Genomic DNA, 14,732 nt, shown 5'->3' on the forward strand with positions numbered 1-14,732 from the left:
ATTTGTGTTTCTAGCGTTGTCACTCTCGCGGTCATAGATGTCACGTTATCCTCCATGTCAGAAATTCGTTGTTCAGCCGTGTCCAGCCTGTCCCATGTTTGTCTAAACGGTGTTAAAGTTAGTCAACTTTGGTGGACAGGGAGTCTAGCTTGCTATCTATGTTGCCGATTCCCGCTTTTAAATCGAGGAGGATTTCTCTGATGTCTGTATCTGGAATGGGCTCGACTTCTCGGGGTGTGTCCCCTTCCAAGTTTTCTTGTCCCGCATTTGTTTTGGGGGTTTTCACTATGGCTCCAGCCTCAAATGTCAGCTTCCGCTGAGCTTTGTCTGCTTTCCCCATCGTGATGGTTTACGGTGTTTGCGTTAATAGATTGGGGGCCTTCGCCTGTGGTCTCAAAGGTTGTCTCGTGTGGCTGTATTTCAGATGTTTCTTGAGCTGCAGTTAGCCGGCCTTTCCTGTCCTGCCTTTGTCCGTGTTATTGGGAACCACGGGTTTCCTCTCGACCTGGAGTAGTTGGTTTAGGTGCCCAGCTCTGGCCCCGATGTGAGCGTGTAGGATTGCCAGCCGCTTGAACCGTTGGGGCATGGGAGAGGGCCGCCAAGGCGCCGGCTGGTTCGTGTCCCTCCCGGTGTCGCGGGGGTCCTTTAAGCACTGTGTGATCGCCGAGGGCGGGCCCGCAGTCCGGCCGGCCTCGGGCCTGCTGTTGTGCCGGCGCTTGGTGGCAGCTACGGGGCCCACGCGGCTTCGCGCTAGATGGCCGCCGAGGAGGTGGTGGGGGAGGCAGGTGGGCCCGCCACTTGGTTTGGGGAGTTGTCTATCTTCCCCCACTCTCCGGACCCGCCAGTCCCCAGCCAGCGCCCTCGGCACCGCCCGCCTCCGTGCCCGGCCTCGAATCCACCTCACCTTCGGGGGATTGGATGGCCCCCGGGCCAAATGTGGCGAGAGGGCTGGTGCTCCTCCTCCTTGTCTCGTTGCCTGTCGCCAGCGGTGCCGCTCGGATGGAACACTCCCGCCGGACACCGCGCCTTTCGGGGGCCGCTGGATCTGCTCACCCAATGTGTACGCCCAGGCAGCCTCTTGTTGACTTATCTTCTTGCCGGGAAGGCTGTTGATCCCCGGCCGCTCACTCGTGTGTGTCTGCCCAGGTCGCACGTAGTGACGGATCACTCTCCCGCGGCGCCTCGCTCAGATGCCGCCACGGACCGCAGCCGATCAGGGCCTCCTCGTAGCGTGCCTCGGGCTGGGTAGGAGGCCGCAGTCGTTCTCCACGTGTTCCAAGAGGAGTGAGGGGGTGGCGGTCGGTGCGCTATACTTTGAGGCAGCTGCCCCTCCACTGAGGGGGTCGGATGGCCCCCAGATCCGCGTTATTGGGAAGAATTAATTAGGTGCGCTGATGGCGCTCACACCAGTGCGGCCATCTTGGTCGCGCTCTAGCGCCCTCTGAGGAAAACACATCTCTGATAAAGATTGGTCAGGAATTGTGGCTAGGGAAAATCAGCTTCGTTTAGTGTACAAACGAAGAACTCTCATACAAATAACAACATCTTTTGTGCATTGATCCAAAAAGACTACCCACCATCAATTGGAAAATCTCAGACTCTTTGGAAAAGGAAATGTGAAATTTTTGCTATACTGTTCGTGTATTAATACATGTGCTTTGATTTGCCACTCCACATTCTAGTTGCATTGTTACACGTAATTCTTATCTCCACTTGCAAAATATAACCTGCTCACACATGTTTGAACTCATGCTCTTTTCAGAACAAGATTTAATACAATTACATTTCATCGGAACTTCATATTATATAACTTCATGTTAAATATGACTTGAAAGCCACCAATATGCACTTATTGTTGACAGTATCTCATATTCTCCAACATGGAGTATCCTTTTTGTATTACTTTAGTAGTCTATGTTGCTAAAACTACTCTTATTATCCTATTTTGCAGATTGCCATTGTGTCCTACATTAGGATATTGTTTAACACTTTCTATTCTTCGCTTGTCTTTCATTCAGCTGGAATCCCGAAGGGAATTGCGCCATGTGTGAGAGTTCACCCTCCCTTGGCGCCACCTGTAGGATGCCTCAGAGCGTTGTTCAAGTGAACGTTGGAAGAAGAGGTTGTTGTGTCATGTGTGGTGGGCATGCCCAATTTGAAAACCATTTTGGCTTAAGGTGCTACACATAGTGTGGGGAATAGTGGTGAGTTATTTGCACTGGGACCAGGAAATGACCTTGATGGGCTTTATATACCATATGCACACTCCATTGAGCCGCCTAATCAAGCCATTCCTGCAGCCTAACAAGCTAACAGTCAGGATCTTCTGATGGAAAAAGACTGCTCCCGATGACTCGGCAAGATGAACACAAAGTGTTCTTGATCGCTGCATTAGTGAGCATGTCAAGAGGGTGCCGCCAGACTTGCTGAACCGTATTAATATTGAAGACTTCCATGCCGTCACTAATCAGCACAGGTGCATCCATACACGTGTTGTGCAGTTTATAATTAGCAATGCTGTGACCAGAGCCTTAGCTCAACTCTACCAAGGTGGAGATCTATGCCTACTGAGAGGACATGTCTATTCCTCCAATGGATGTGGCTCACCCCAACTGGCTCAATGGCCGACACCATGGGCATTGCCAATCACGGTGGTGTGAAAATCCAAGCAGCCAATCAAGTGTGCATTTGCATCAATATGCACCTCCCCAAAAAGGCTGTGAAGCTAGAAAGTCACCCTACGCCCACCCTTGATGACCTGATGTCTGACATTCAAGAAGCAGATCAATGTTCCAAGCGTGACCTTCACACTTTTTACCACCAGATTCCATTGCACAAGAACTCCTGCTAAATCGCCTATTCTTTGCATGTGGGTTTACACCGCCACAAGTGCTTCAGCGTGTCATCTGCTACCATGGTTTGTCATTATAATTATAATCGGGATTCCTGTAACAGTCAATGTAAGTGGCAACACCCTTGTATTTGACAAGTCTCCTACTGAACACCAACATGAGCTAAGGGACATCCTCCAGTGACTGAGAGTCGAGAGCCTCACCCCCAACTGGAGGAAATGTGAGGTCACCAAAGAAAAGCTGCATTTCTTCAGTTTTGTGTTCCGAAAGGACAGTGTTTTCGCAGCCTCTTGCAAAGTCAGTGTCATCAAATCAGCCCTGGTGCCCCAGAACCAGTCAAAAACTAGAGGCTTCCTCGGCATGATACATTACTTTGGGAGATTTATCCCCAACCTTGCCTCCCTGACAGGGCCACTAAGATGACTAAACAGAACATCGGGACACTGGGAATGTGGTGATAAGCAGGAAGCAGCCTTCCGGGTCGCCAAGGATGCTCTGGGTGCAGATACCATGATGGCCTACTTTGCTCCTAAAAGGGAGACAGAACTTGTCTTGGGCGCCAGTCTCCATGGCCTGTGAGTGGTTCATACTTAGTTCACACCTACTGGGGATCTAGTTGCTATTTCTTTCCAAGCAGACCTTTGACCTTCTCCCAAAACCAGATACTCTGAGGTAGAAAAAGAGGCCATTGCTGTGGTGTGGGGATGCCGCCATTTTCGTCTATATCTATATGGCTGCCCACTCCACATCATAACAGAGCACACAATGCTCATTCAAATTTTCAATGGCTTAACACCCTTCAGGCAGACTTTCTCTCACATCATTCCAGAGAATTGACTTTAGAGGAAGAATAAGTGATTATCTATCTACAACATGTAAATATGGTTCTCACTGGAAGATCTACGCCAGCATTGCCATTGGAAGAGTAATTAACGCGTGCCTGGGATTTCTGAAGCACGTTTAGTTTAGTTTCGTTTAGTTTATTCATTTGTATTGCGCACCAGACCCGAAGGTATGAGGGCGCAGGAGCAACAAGGTTATTCAAAACGTGTTTAAAAATTATTATACAATACAGTAATTACAAAGGGCAATGTAAGGAACGCAGTTTACACATTTACAGGTAAGGCAGAAAGTTTACAAATGTACACATAAGGCAAAACGGTTTACAAATTTACAGCTGATCACAATTTACATGGTGTGCAGCGGTGAGGTGGGCTGGATCGTATTAGTGGTCATTGTTTTTTATCCAATGGATATAGTTGTGCCTGAAATGTGTGTAGGTTTGGGGTGTCCTTAGGGAAGGTGGTAGGGAGTTCCAGTGTTGGGCTGCTTTCACCTGGAAGCTGTTGCCACCCATTTTGGCACGTTTGAACCTGGGGACTGTTAGTAGGTTTGTGTTGGAAGTTCTGGTTGGTCTATAATAGGTGTGTTCTCTTATTCTATCGATTAGGTAGCGGGGGCAGCGTTGTTGAGGCATTTGTGTGTTAGAGAGGCTACTTTGAGCAAGATTTTATCCGTGGTGTTGAGCCAGTTATGGGTTCTCCTAGTGTTAGAAATGTGTTCTCTCTTGGGGATTTTGAGCACTGCTCTGAGAGCGTTGTTTTGTAGCGTCTGTATTTTGTTAATGACCTGCTTGCTAGCTCCTAGGTAGAGGGCATTGCAGTAGCCCAGTTTTGATAATACAAGGGCTCTGGCTAACGTAATGCAGCTCTGGGTGGATAAGAAAGGTTTGGCTGCTCTTATAAGCTTACACGAGTAGGCCGTGGAGGATGCCATCGAGCATAGCCTGTTTCTGGAAGGAGAGGGAGGAGTCGATGTATATTCCTAACGTTTTCACTTCTTTGGCTACCTTGATCGGGTTCCCGTTTATAATGAAGCTGGTGTAGTTGTGGTCCAATTTGGTTAGGTTGGGAGTGGAACCAAGGATGATGAGTTCAGTCTTGTCATCATTCAGGCATAGACTGTGAGAAGCCATCCATGCCTGGATGATGAGGTACACCTTGTTCACCAAGGCCAAATCTTGGTTGTAATCTCCCGTCAGCGGGATGAGGATCTGTGTATCATCGGCGTAATTAGTGTAGGTGATACCCAGACCATCTAGATCATCAAACAGGGGCTTCATGAACACGTTGTACAGTGTAGGGGAGACGCATGAACCTTGGGGGACTCCACATGTGATGGGGATGGGGTCGGCTGCGGCAGAGGTGGAGAAGACACGCATGGATCTATTGCTGAGGAATGACTCAATCCAGCCGATGGCTTCTTGGGAGAAGTGGGCAGTTGAATCCAAGTGATTGCATAGGATTTTATGATCAACTAGATCGAGAGGTCCAGGAGAAGTAATAGAGCAGTTTTCCCATTGTCTCTGAGGGTGTCAATTTGAGCCTTCAGGTCAATAAGGGCTGTTCTGTTTCGTTTTGGGGTCTGAAGCCTGATTGCCGAATACCTAGGAGATGGTTCATTTCAAGGAATTTTTGGATTTGTTGGTAGGCTGTCTTGTCTAATATCTTGAGCAGGAATGGGACGGTGGTAATGGGTCTGTAGTTAGTGGGAATGGAGGGGTCAAGGCAGGGCTTCTTGAGTAGGGGGAGGACCCAGGACTCTTTGAGGTTGCTGGGGCTGGTGCCTGAGGAGAAGGAGGCATTGATGAGTCTGGTGATGAAAGGCTAGAGGTCTCTTGCCGCATCTTTGATGATTTATGGGGGGCAAAGGTCGCCCTGACAGATGGTTTTAAGCTGAGAATTATTTTTTCCACTTCAAGAGTGGGGACTTTAGAAAAGCTGAAGCTAGTGGGAGTGGGTCGTGGGTGTTGGGGAATGGGGTGCTGGTGGTATTGATGGGGTTGGTAGGTTTAGCTAAGGATTCTTTCTTATTGTTAATTTTAGTTTGAAGGACTGTGATTTTATTGTTTAGGGCGTTTTGGACACTAGTGCACCATTGTTTGTCCCTGACACAAGTGGCAGGAGTGAGCACCAGTGTTTCCAGTTCTTTAATGATTGTAAACAGCTCTTTGGTGCTGGAGTTGGATTGAGCAATTCTCTGGTTGTAGGACTCCTATTTGGCAGCTATGATTTCTTTTTTGTAGTTGGACGATAATTTATTAAGCACTATCTTGTTATGGTCTGTAGGAGACTGTCTCCAGGTTTGTTCCATTTTGCGTTTTTCTAATCTAAGAGCTTCAAGGTGGCTGGAGAACCATTGGTTGAGATGCTTTTTCGGTTTGCACTTTCTTAGTTTTAGTGGTGCAATGGAATCTAAGGCTGTGCGCATGGTTTTGTTATAGCCTTCTACGAGGTCGTGGGGGTTGGAAGTAGTAGGGAGTTGGTTAAGCGTTGGGAGGATGAGTGGGATCCATTTTTCCACCGTGATGTTTTTCTTACTTCTCGTGGGGATGGCTGAGGCTAGCACATTATTGGTGATGGGGATCGAAGCTTCAAGGGTAAAGGAGAGGAGACGGTGGTCAGACCATAGTTGAGGGGAGTTATTAGTGATGGAGGCCGCGCAGTTATAGTCTGCTACCCAGCCAAGGGTTCTCCCTTTGTTGTGGGTGGGGCCAGATACTTTTTGGGTAAAGCCCAGTTCAGACAGAGTATTGTTGATGAGGGTGGCCTGGTGATCTTTGGGGTCTTTAAAGCCTAGGTTGAAGTCTCCTAGGAGGAGGCACTGGGAGGAGCTTTTTTAGGTTATTGGTTAGGATGGTGCTGAGGTCTTCCTCGAAGGATCCTAAGGGTCCAGGTGGTCTGTAGAGTAAGTCAATGGATATCGTTTGGGAATTGACAGTGGGCAGTTTAGCTGTGAGTGATTCACATGATGGGAGGTGGGTGGAGGAGTCAAGTCTGATGTTGAGGTGAGTTTTGCAATTACGGCCAGGCTGCCTCCTCTAGATTCAGTTCTATCCGCTCAGAGGATGGTGTAGTCGTCGGGGATGGCTAGTTGCGGCTGCGTGGAGCCAGGACTCAGTTATGGCTAAGAAATCTAAATCTTCTGCTAGAATGATGTCTGCTATATCTGTAGCATGGGCTATTATAGAGTGTGCGTTAATGAGAGCACCTTTTATAGGTGGGGCGGTAGTCTTAGTGGGGCTGGGGGTTGTCGTTGTGTTGTAAGTTTTATGATTGGTCGTAGTGTTAGGTGGGCTGGACTTGTGTCTTTTCACCGAGAGGTTGGCACAAGTGCTGGTGGTAGTGGAGCGGTTGGTCAGTTTGGACTGGATAGAATCCCTGGCTCGGGGCTCGTATATTTTAGGTAGTCTGGACCGTAATCTGGTGTTTCTTTCGGAGAGGATGCAAGGTAGAGAGAATTGGATCAGCATGGTTGTGGCATACGGCTGTATGGGGGGGTGGGGTGGTGCCTATGGTCGCTGGGCTAAGGGTAGAAATGGGATAGTATGTGGAGTTGATAAGGTGGAGAATAGTTCTCAGCAGTATTGAGTAGATACCTGGTAGGTACATTTTGTTGGCTGAGGGTGGTGTGTGTGAGTCGAGTGAGGAGGCCAACCTAGTTGGACTGGGGGTTGGGTGTGAGGCGATCAGCCGGAAGGCGGGGGGTTAGCATATACTGTCTATGTAGGTGGGGCACTGGTGAGATAAGAGCAGTAGTCAGATAGTCTAGATACAACTATCACAGGGCAGGGCGCACATGGCACTAAATCACAATCTCAAAATGGGCTGAATGCAATGTTCAGGCAGATCAAAATAACGGTGGCACCGACCTAGATCCCAATATCACAAAATGGGGCAGAATGCAGTGTTCAGGTAGATAATAATAGCAGTGGCAACCTGCCTAGATTCGAATATCACAAAATGGGGCAAAATGCAGTGTTCAAGCAGTAAATAATAGCAGTGGCAACCTGCCTAGATTCGAATATCACAAAATGGGGCAAAATGCAGTGTTCAAGCAGTAAATAATAAGTGGCAACCTGCCTAGATTCGAATATCACAAAATGGGTTTACTGATGCGTGCTGGGCAATGCTAAGCAGGTAACAGGTGGGCAGCATACGCTAGCGTCAATGGACAGTGCTGATGGTAGCAGACAGGCAGGTTAGGTGTTAGGTGTAACAGATGGTTCAGATCAGGTAAACCGAGGTGGGTGCACCTGGGTACTACGAGCAGCTTTCAGAGGCATTCAAATAAACATATAACGGTGCAAGCAGTGTAACAGCATTGAATCACAGCATGGTTCGAAAGAGGTGTGCAGCCGTGAGCAGTGTGCAATCAAGGCAAGTTCTGAGTACAATTGTCACGTGATGGTTGGGCAGCTGCCGTGACCAGAGTGGTGTGGGCCAGTGGCGGTAGGTGTGTGGCGCGACAGCCAGGTGGTAGGGTTTAGCGCTTGGGGTGGGAGTTAGCCAGTTTAGGGATCAGTGGGTGCGCATAATATGCTGGTGGTGGGCTTACCCGTTGACCTCAGGAGCTGGAAGGCGATGGTGAGTGGTCCTGGGGCAGCGGGTCCTCCATGCTGGTGCTCTCCTGTGTGGGCCAGGGGGACTGGCAGAGGCAGAATCGGCAAGAAATAGGCAAGGAACAGGTGTTAGCCTTGATTCCGTGGGCCTTGAGGGGAGTAGGCCGGCTATGCCTGCCGGCGGCCAATCTGGCCTTAGGAGGCACACGCAGCCAATCAGATGGGGGCAGGGGCTGTTCGGGGGCCTGGTTAGGCTCTTATGGCCAACAACAAAGAGCGGGCGGCCATCTTGTAGCATGGAGGTACCTCGTGTACCTGGGTTGGGAAATGGAGCAAAAAACGGCAAATACAGCTGATTTAGGCAAGGCAGCCTATTCTTCTTTGAAATCTCAGCGCTGTTACAATTGTGGGCGCTCCGGTGCTCTTAGAGGTGATTTCACGAGGGTGGATGGGGCGTGCGAGTCGCGTGACTAAAAATTCAGCTCAGATAAGCTGAGCATGGTGCCGGGTGCCCGCTGCTCCTGCAGTGGCAAGACCTGGACGAGGAGCTCACCTGGGGTAAATGGAAAGGCTTCCTTGAAGCCCAGAGTCACTGCATGGATGCCTCTCATCAACTAGTGAAAGGTATGTTCTTATTATGGGACAAACTCTCTGAACTACTGACAGACCCCTGTGGAAAAGCTCATGCCTAGTCATGCCATCAGCCCTTGCCTCAAGAGTTTCCAGATAGCCCATGTAGGGCACCAAAGCCTGTGCAAATTCCAGCCTTGCATTAAGGAAAAAGTATGCTTCTGGGGGCACTAACAGGCCATAGAGACAGTGCTAGTGAATAGCATCCCCTGCCAAGCTACTGGCCTTTCACCTAACCCAGTGCCCAGACAATCAATACCAAGGGGCTGCCTGGCCTGTAAACATGTCAGTGAGGACTTTGGTTCCTTACCTACAGGCCCGCATAAGCTCATTATGTTCGACAAGAACTCCCATTAAGCAGAGAGGGAAATTGTCGATTCAGCAGCAGCAACCACAGTCAAACATAAAGTGGAGAAGATTTTCACAACCCGACGAAGACTGACAATGGAGTCCTGCTGCTTTGGAGGGAATTTAGACAAGTCAATCACCCCGTGCTGGCTGCAAGCCAACGGAGATCTCAAAAGATTTATGAACACCTTCAGCAAGATGCTGAGGATAGTGGAGGCCTTGAATGTTAACCTTAAAGGAGCCATGTTCCAATTGCTGAGAGAACGCCGGCCACACCACACACCTCGACAGGGGTAACTGCTGTTGGTCTCCTCCTGGGCTGTACCCCCCTAACGATCACACCCATACTCCTGGAATGGGTGCCAATGGACTCTGTTGTGTGGAGTGCAACCAGGCAAAGAGTATAAGGAGCGCAGGCATGACAATGCTACAAGTTGGGGACACTGTGGAGTCCCTACCATTCACAGTCAATCACCGGAAAGGCAGCGTGACCAGGGTTCACCAGGGATGGTCAAGAGAAACTCCTTGCATTTAAAAATAAACTGGGCGAAGCACATGAGGGGGCACCTCATATAAGCAGTGGAGACAGCTAAACAAAAGAAAAGCAAGGAAAAGTCTAGAAGCCGAAGGCCCAGCACCAGGAATGAGTGAGTGGGCCTGCTCCACTGGCACTGCCAATGATGCAGGCAGTCCAAGCTCTTTGCTTGCCCAGCCACCATGCCAAGTCCTAGGCAATGTTTCCTCTAAGCTGTGCGCTTGTGCACTTGCCCAGCTTCCTTCTGGGTGCCGCTCAGTAGATATTTAGCAGCGCACACAGACAATTCTCACCTATTCAAAAAGATTTAATAAGGCACAAGCTACAGCAATTATCTGAAACTTTCTTTCTCTTAAAATAAGCAACTAGTCTTGATATTCTGCTAATTTGCATTTCACTACTATGCACCTAAAATCTCTAACAGCAAAATACAACACAAGAGGTTAAAAACTAATATGAAAAACTGGCTCCATGAACAGAAGAATCTAACCAGGATATGCCTGCACACATTAACCAAAAATGTTCCCTCCCCACCCATGGCTCCTTAACCTGATTCTACCACACTTTTACCTTATGACTAACTTCGGCCTGAGAGTACATTAAGATACTACCGGACAACCTTGACTCTTTCTCTCTTGGCTATGCGAAAGGTTAGCAGACATGTACCTACATCCACTTGTTTTATGTTTGTTATAACGTTCACACACCAGAATTTCTGTTACTCATTGTGCCTTACCAAAAGCGTCACCCACACTATATAATCGAACTACCAGCTCAAATATCGGATACTGACTGTAAGTAAGCCGGCTACTTGGATGTGTAACCAAATTCCATACTTCCTCTTTTTTGTACATATGTTATGCTAGTGCTTTGAAGCGGCCCCCTTATAAGTTAACGCATTATAACACTCACATATTAATTTTCCCTCTAAGGATTCTGACAAGACAAATGTGATGCTCAGCGTCTCCTGATTTAGCATTACTAACATTACCCTATAAGTCGAGAGAAACATTACAATATCATTCACTTTGTCTACAAAGGATAATGGGTATGGACTATGCCTGGGATTACTCGTCTACAGTATCAGGGCATCGGATAATCAGACAGGAAAATGCTTTTCACACAATCTGCATCGTTTTCAAGTGTTCAGAGTTCCTTTGGGCATAGACCTTCACACATTATATGGTAACTAGCTTCTATACAAAAACAGTTTCACTGAGCACTTGTGTAATCCTACACAATGATATAAGGGTGGGGTATGTTGCAAACAATCTTGTATTCACTGCAAAAGAATTGTGTAGATGCAGAGTCATGACGTTCTTAAAATGCACATCATATGTTGAGGCATTTAAATATGCCTTGCTTGCAAAGTATTGTGGGTCTGCCAATATCACAGTGAGTGTTTAATGCTACAATCCCTCAACTTTATACAGTGCTCTACCAACTAGTATTGAAGGCAAGCACAGGGGCCGGGAAGTGTATGGGTGGAAACATCACTCCTTGTGGGTGATGACCAAAGCAACACATTTCAAAGATCAAGTCAGATGTTTTGGCAGTACACTGAAGGAAATGTGTTGCGTGTTTGCTAAAGCATAGAGAATTCTAGTACCCATCTAGACAACAGCACCTTCTTTTTCTTTCTATGCTCAACTGCTGAGGGCTTTTCAATATAACCATGTGTTCTGTGTGTGCAGTCTCTAGCATCTCCCTGCATCGTATACACAAGAATTGATGACCAGAATTGATCACAAAGAATTACAGAAGAGGGATCCATAGTTACAGAAAAAGGCATTCAATCAGTTGCATCTATGATGAATTGATGCAATTACCTTAAAAGGCATATATGTGTGATTTTCTTCAACATGGCTTGATAATACACCTCAGTAAGGCTCTTGTTTAATTTTATCTAGGCGGTGGTGCGGAAGGGTGGGCAAAACTATACACTTTATTATGTTCCCTGTCATTTCACTCCCTATGTCAGGGGTAGAAGCAGGGCTCTAATCAAATGTTGCTCCCTACTTGGAGTCAAATGATTTTTCAGGGAGTAAAAAAAGTAATTAGCTTTGCCAATAGGGACACTTTCTGCTTATTAAAAGAAGTTTTTTCCCCATAAAATTCCTTTTGAGATCGGGCATTAATATTAGAGTTCCTTCCTATGCCACTGCTCTACTGCTCACTCATTCGAAAAAAAAATATCAGTGGAGCTTTGTGGGTTGAAGCAATGATATGTTCATTGTTTCTTGTTTTTGTTAGGCACATGTTCATTTTTAGGGAGTAAAAATGCATGGTGCCTATGTCTCTTAGCTCTAAGGCTGGTGGTATACCACCCACAGGAACACGTAATGTGAATAGTAAACAAAGGCACAGGAATTTTGGATCATCATATTCTAAGTTTGCAGTTATTCTGATGCAATTATCATCCTTACACAAATTAGTAGAAGCATGTTCTCCTGGCCCTTGGATCACTTCATTAAAGTGACACCTGGACTCCTTTCAGTAGGTTTTTGACACATTGCTTTTAATTGCCATTAATCCATCGGCAAATGTATTCTGTCTGAGTTTCTTAACAGCCACATCAGTTATGACAAGATATATTTGTGTGTTGTAATAGAAATGAGTGATTTTCCAGTGGCATAAAACATATAGGGCCTCACTACGACTTGGGGCAGTATCCCGGCATTAATCCACCAGAATACAGCAAAACAAATTACTGCTACCACCACTTGGTCCAGAGGAATTTCTGCCGAATTACAACTGGTGGTGGCGGTGTAATTCCCCATTAATATTGAGTCCATTGGACTCAATGTGGCTTTTTTGGCAGAATTTCACAGCGGAAATTCCGACAATGTTGGCGTTGAGTTGGAGGATTTACCTACAGGATTTTCATGGAGGCAAATCCTCCACTCCAGACCCGAAATCGTAAATTGGCGTAGTGGCAAAGTTGGTGGTAATGGAGTTACCGCCAACTTTACCACTTACTGCCAATCTCGTAACGAGGCTGGCATTTTTCTCTGTGCAGAAGTACGTTTGCAAGGCACTGTGGCAGATATTGAAGTCTTGGACTGGTTGATGAGTTTTCTCTATAATCACATATGACAGTTTATTTCAGCCTATGTGTTCGGAAAAAGTGTTGTAAGATTTTTAAAGTATTGCAGTGGCTGCGAAAAAGAAATTCCTTTCCGAACTCTCTTTGGGCGACGCTAGCTCACAAAGTGGCATTCCTTATTAGTCAGTTGCGCACATGGAAAATAATCTGTGCACAACAACCAACCGGCTCCGCACATAGAGAAAAATAATTAGAGGGAACATTGGTAGGTACCTGGTGCGATTGCAGATAAGGATGCCAGGCAATTTTAAGGAATATGTGAGTGTCTGTGAGGGTGTATTGTTGCCAGCCAGATGAAGACTAATACCCAGGACCATATGATGGCGCAATAGAGCTTTGGAATTCACGAGGCTGCTGTCTGGTAGATAGAGAAGTCTGCATACTGACATGCACGCATGCGCGCCAGCACCGGTGGCAAGACTCGTCACTGCGACAATAAAGAGTGAAAGATTTCTGCGCAAGAGCGGGAAATCGGGTAGTGAACAAAAGTGTCTCCCTCAAATGATTTAAACTGCGTGTGATTCCACCTCAGAAGGGCTGGCATGCAACGCTGAGGTCTTTGGGAAATTAAGACTTGCCCCACGAACCAGACTCTTTACAGTCTTCACTCCAAATGCGCCTGTAGTGAAGATTGTGTTCCATTCAGGGACACGTGTGGAGGTGGCGAGCAAGCCAGGTGTGAGGAATTGGACGGCTAAAAGTGAATCGTATATAGGTACTGAAATAACAAAACTCCAGAAACGCGGCTGCATCCGGTGTTCTGACCACTACATGCTAGGCCTCTTTAGACATGCGTGGTGCCTTTACTTTAACCCTTAGGTTTTAACCAATGTAGAAAAGCACTGATATTTTTTGAACAGTCTGCTGCATCGCTTGTAAGTCTTTTCAGAAATAATGCCTTTTGACTTGAGGTTGGGCAGCTTAGTAAGTGTCAGTGTGTCATATTGTATATTGTCACTGCTCTTTCTGTGGCGCTGCACCCCGCTATCTCTCTCCTTGTTGGTGAGTGTTTTGGAGTTATGGGGGATGGGCAGCTCCTGATGGGCAGTGCTTGTGATCTTCGCTGGTGCACTTACTCAGGAGACCTGCCAGAAACGCTCTACAGTTCTGGCATACGTGTCATGACGGGGGATGCTGGCATGAAAGCTATATTAAATTGTAGTGTTAATATACAAGAAATGTGAAAATGTGAATGTGTTTTGTATATTATTCAAGTATTTTGATTTCAACTGTTCACTTGTCTATAATCAATATATCTTTCAACCATTATGCAATCAAACAAACAAAGTGGAACACCAAAAAAACGAATGTGACGTATTAGTAGGAATGGTTACACACAATGCATCAATTACAACACGATTCATATAAAAACCGTTACTTACTGGGCTCTTTGCGTGACTGCCTTTGAATTCTATTTGGGAAAAAAATACGGTTACACGAGTTAATTGATACATATAGACATGTCTAATTTCTAACAGCAAATGCATATTTTATTTGCTATATAAAATATTATCAATGCACATATGATATGATATGGCATTTATAACGGGCCTATACACAAGTGTTTCAAGGCGCGACGAGGCAAGGGAGGGGGAACAAAGGGAAGACAGAGACAACGATCCTACTAGGCCAGGCGCCATTGTGATCACACAAGTGCATGGGATGTGGGAAGGGGAAAGTGCGGGGGTAGGGGGGAAGGGACAGTGCAGTACATGGGCATAGAATAATAACAATAAGTAAAAATAATGGCCAGCAGGTGGCAAGTGTAAGGAAGTGCAGACGACGGGTGTCAAGTGCTGGTAGTGGGACTGTAGGGATACAGAAACAGTCTCAGAGTGCGTGGGTTGCCGGGCAGTGGTG

The 14,732-nt window shown here is 46.9% G+C and overlaps 1 protein-coding gene across 1 annotated transcript in view; it reads right to left on the minus strand.

Annotated features, from left to right (window-relative positions):
• Positions 1–14,732, minus strand: part of LOC138498349 (transient receptor potential channel pyrexia-like) — a 738,095-nt gene that overhangs the window by 559,868 nt on the left and 163,495 nt on the right. The window contains exon 7 of the mRNA XM_069622140.1: positions 14,255–14,283. Within this exon, the coding sequence (XP_069478241.1) occupies positions 14,255–14,283 (29 nt within the window). The remainder of the gene's footprint in view (positions 1–14,254; positions 14,284–14,732) is intronic.

The sequence above is a fragment of the Ambystoma mexicanum genome, chromosome 5q (genome assembly GCF_040938575.1).
Source record: "Ambystoma mexicanum isolate Mex_15411 chromosome 5q, UKY_AmexF1_1, whole genome shotgun sequence".
Lineage (NCBI taxonomy): Eukaryota > Metazoa > Chordata > Amphibia > Caudata > Ambystomatidae > Ambystoma > Ambystoma mexicanum.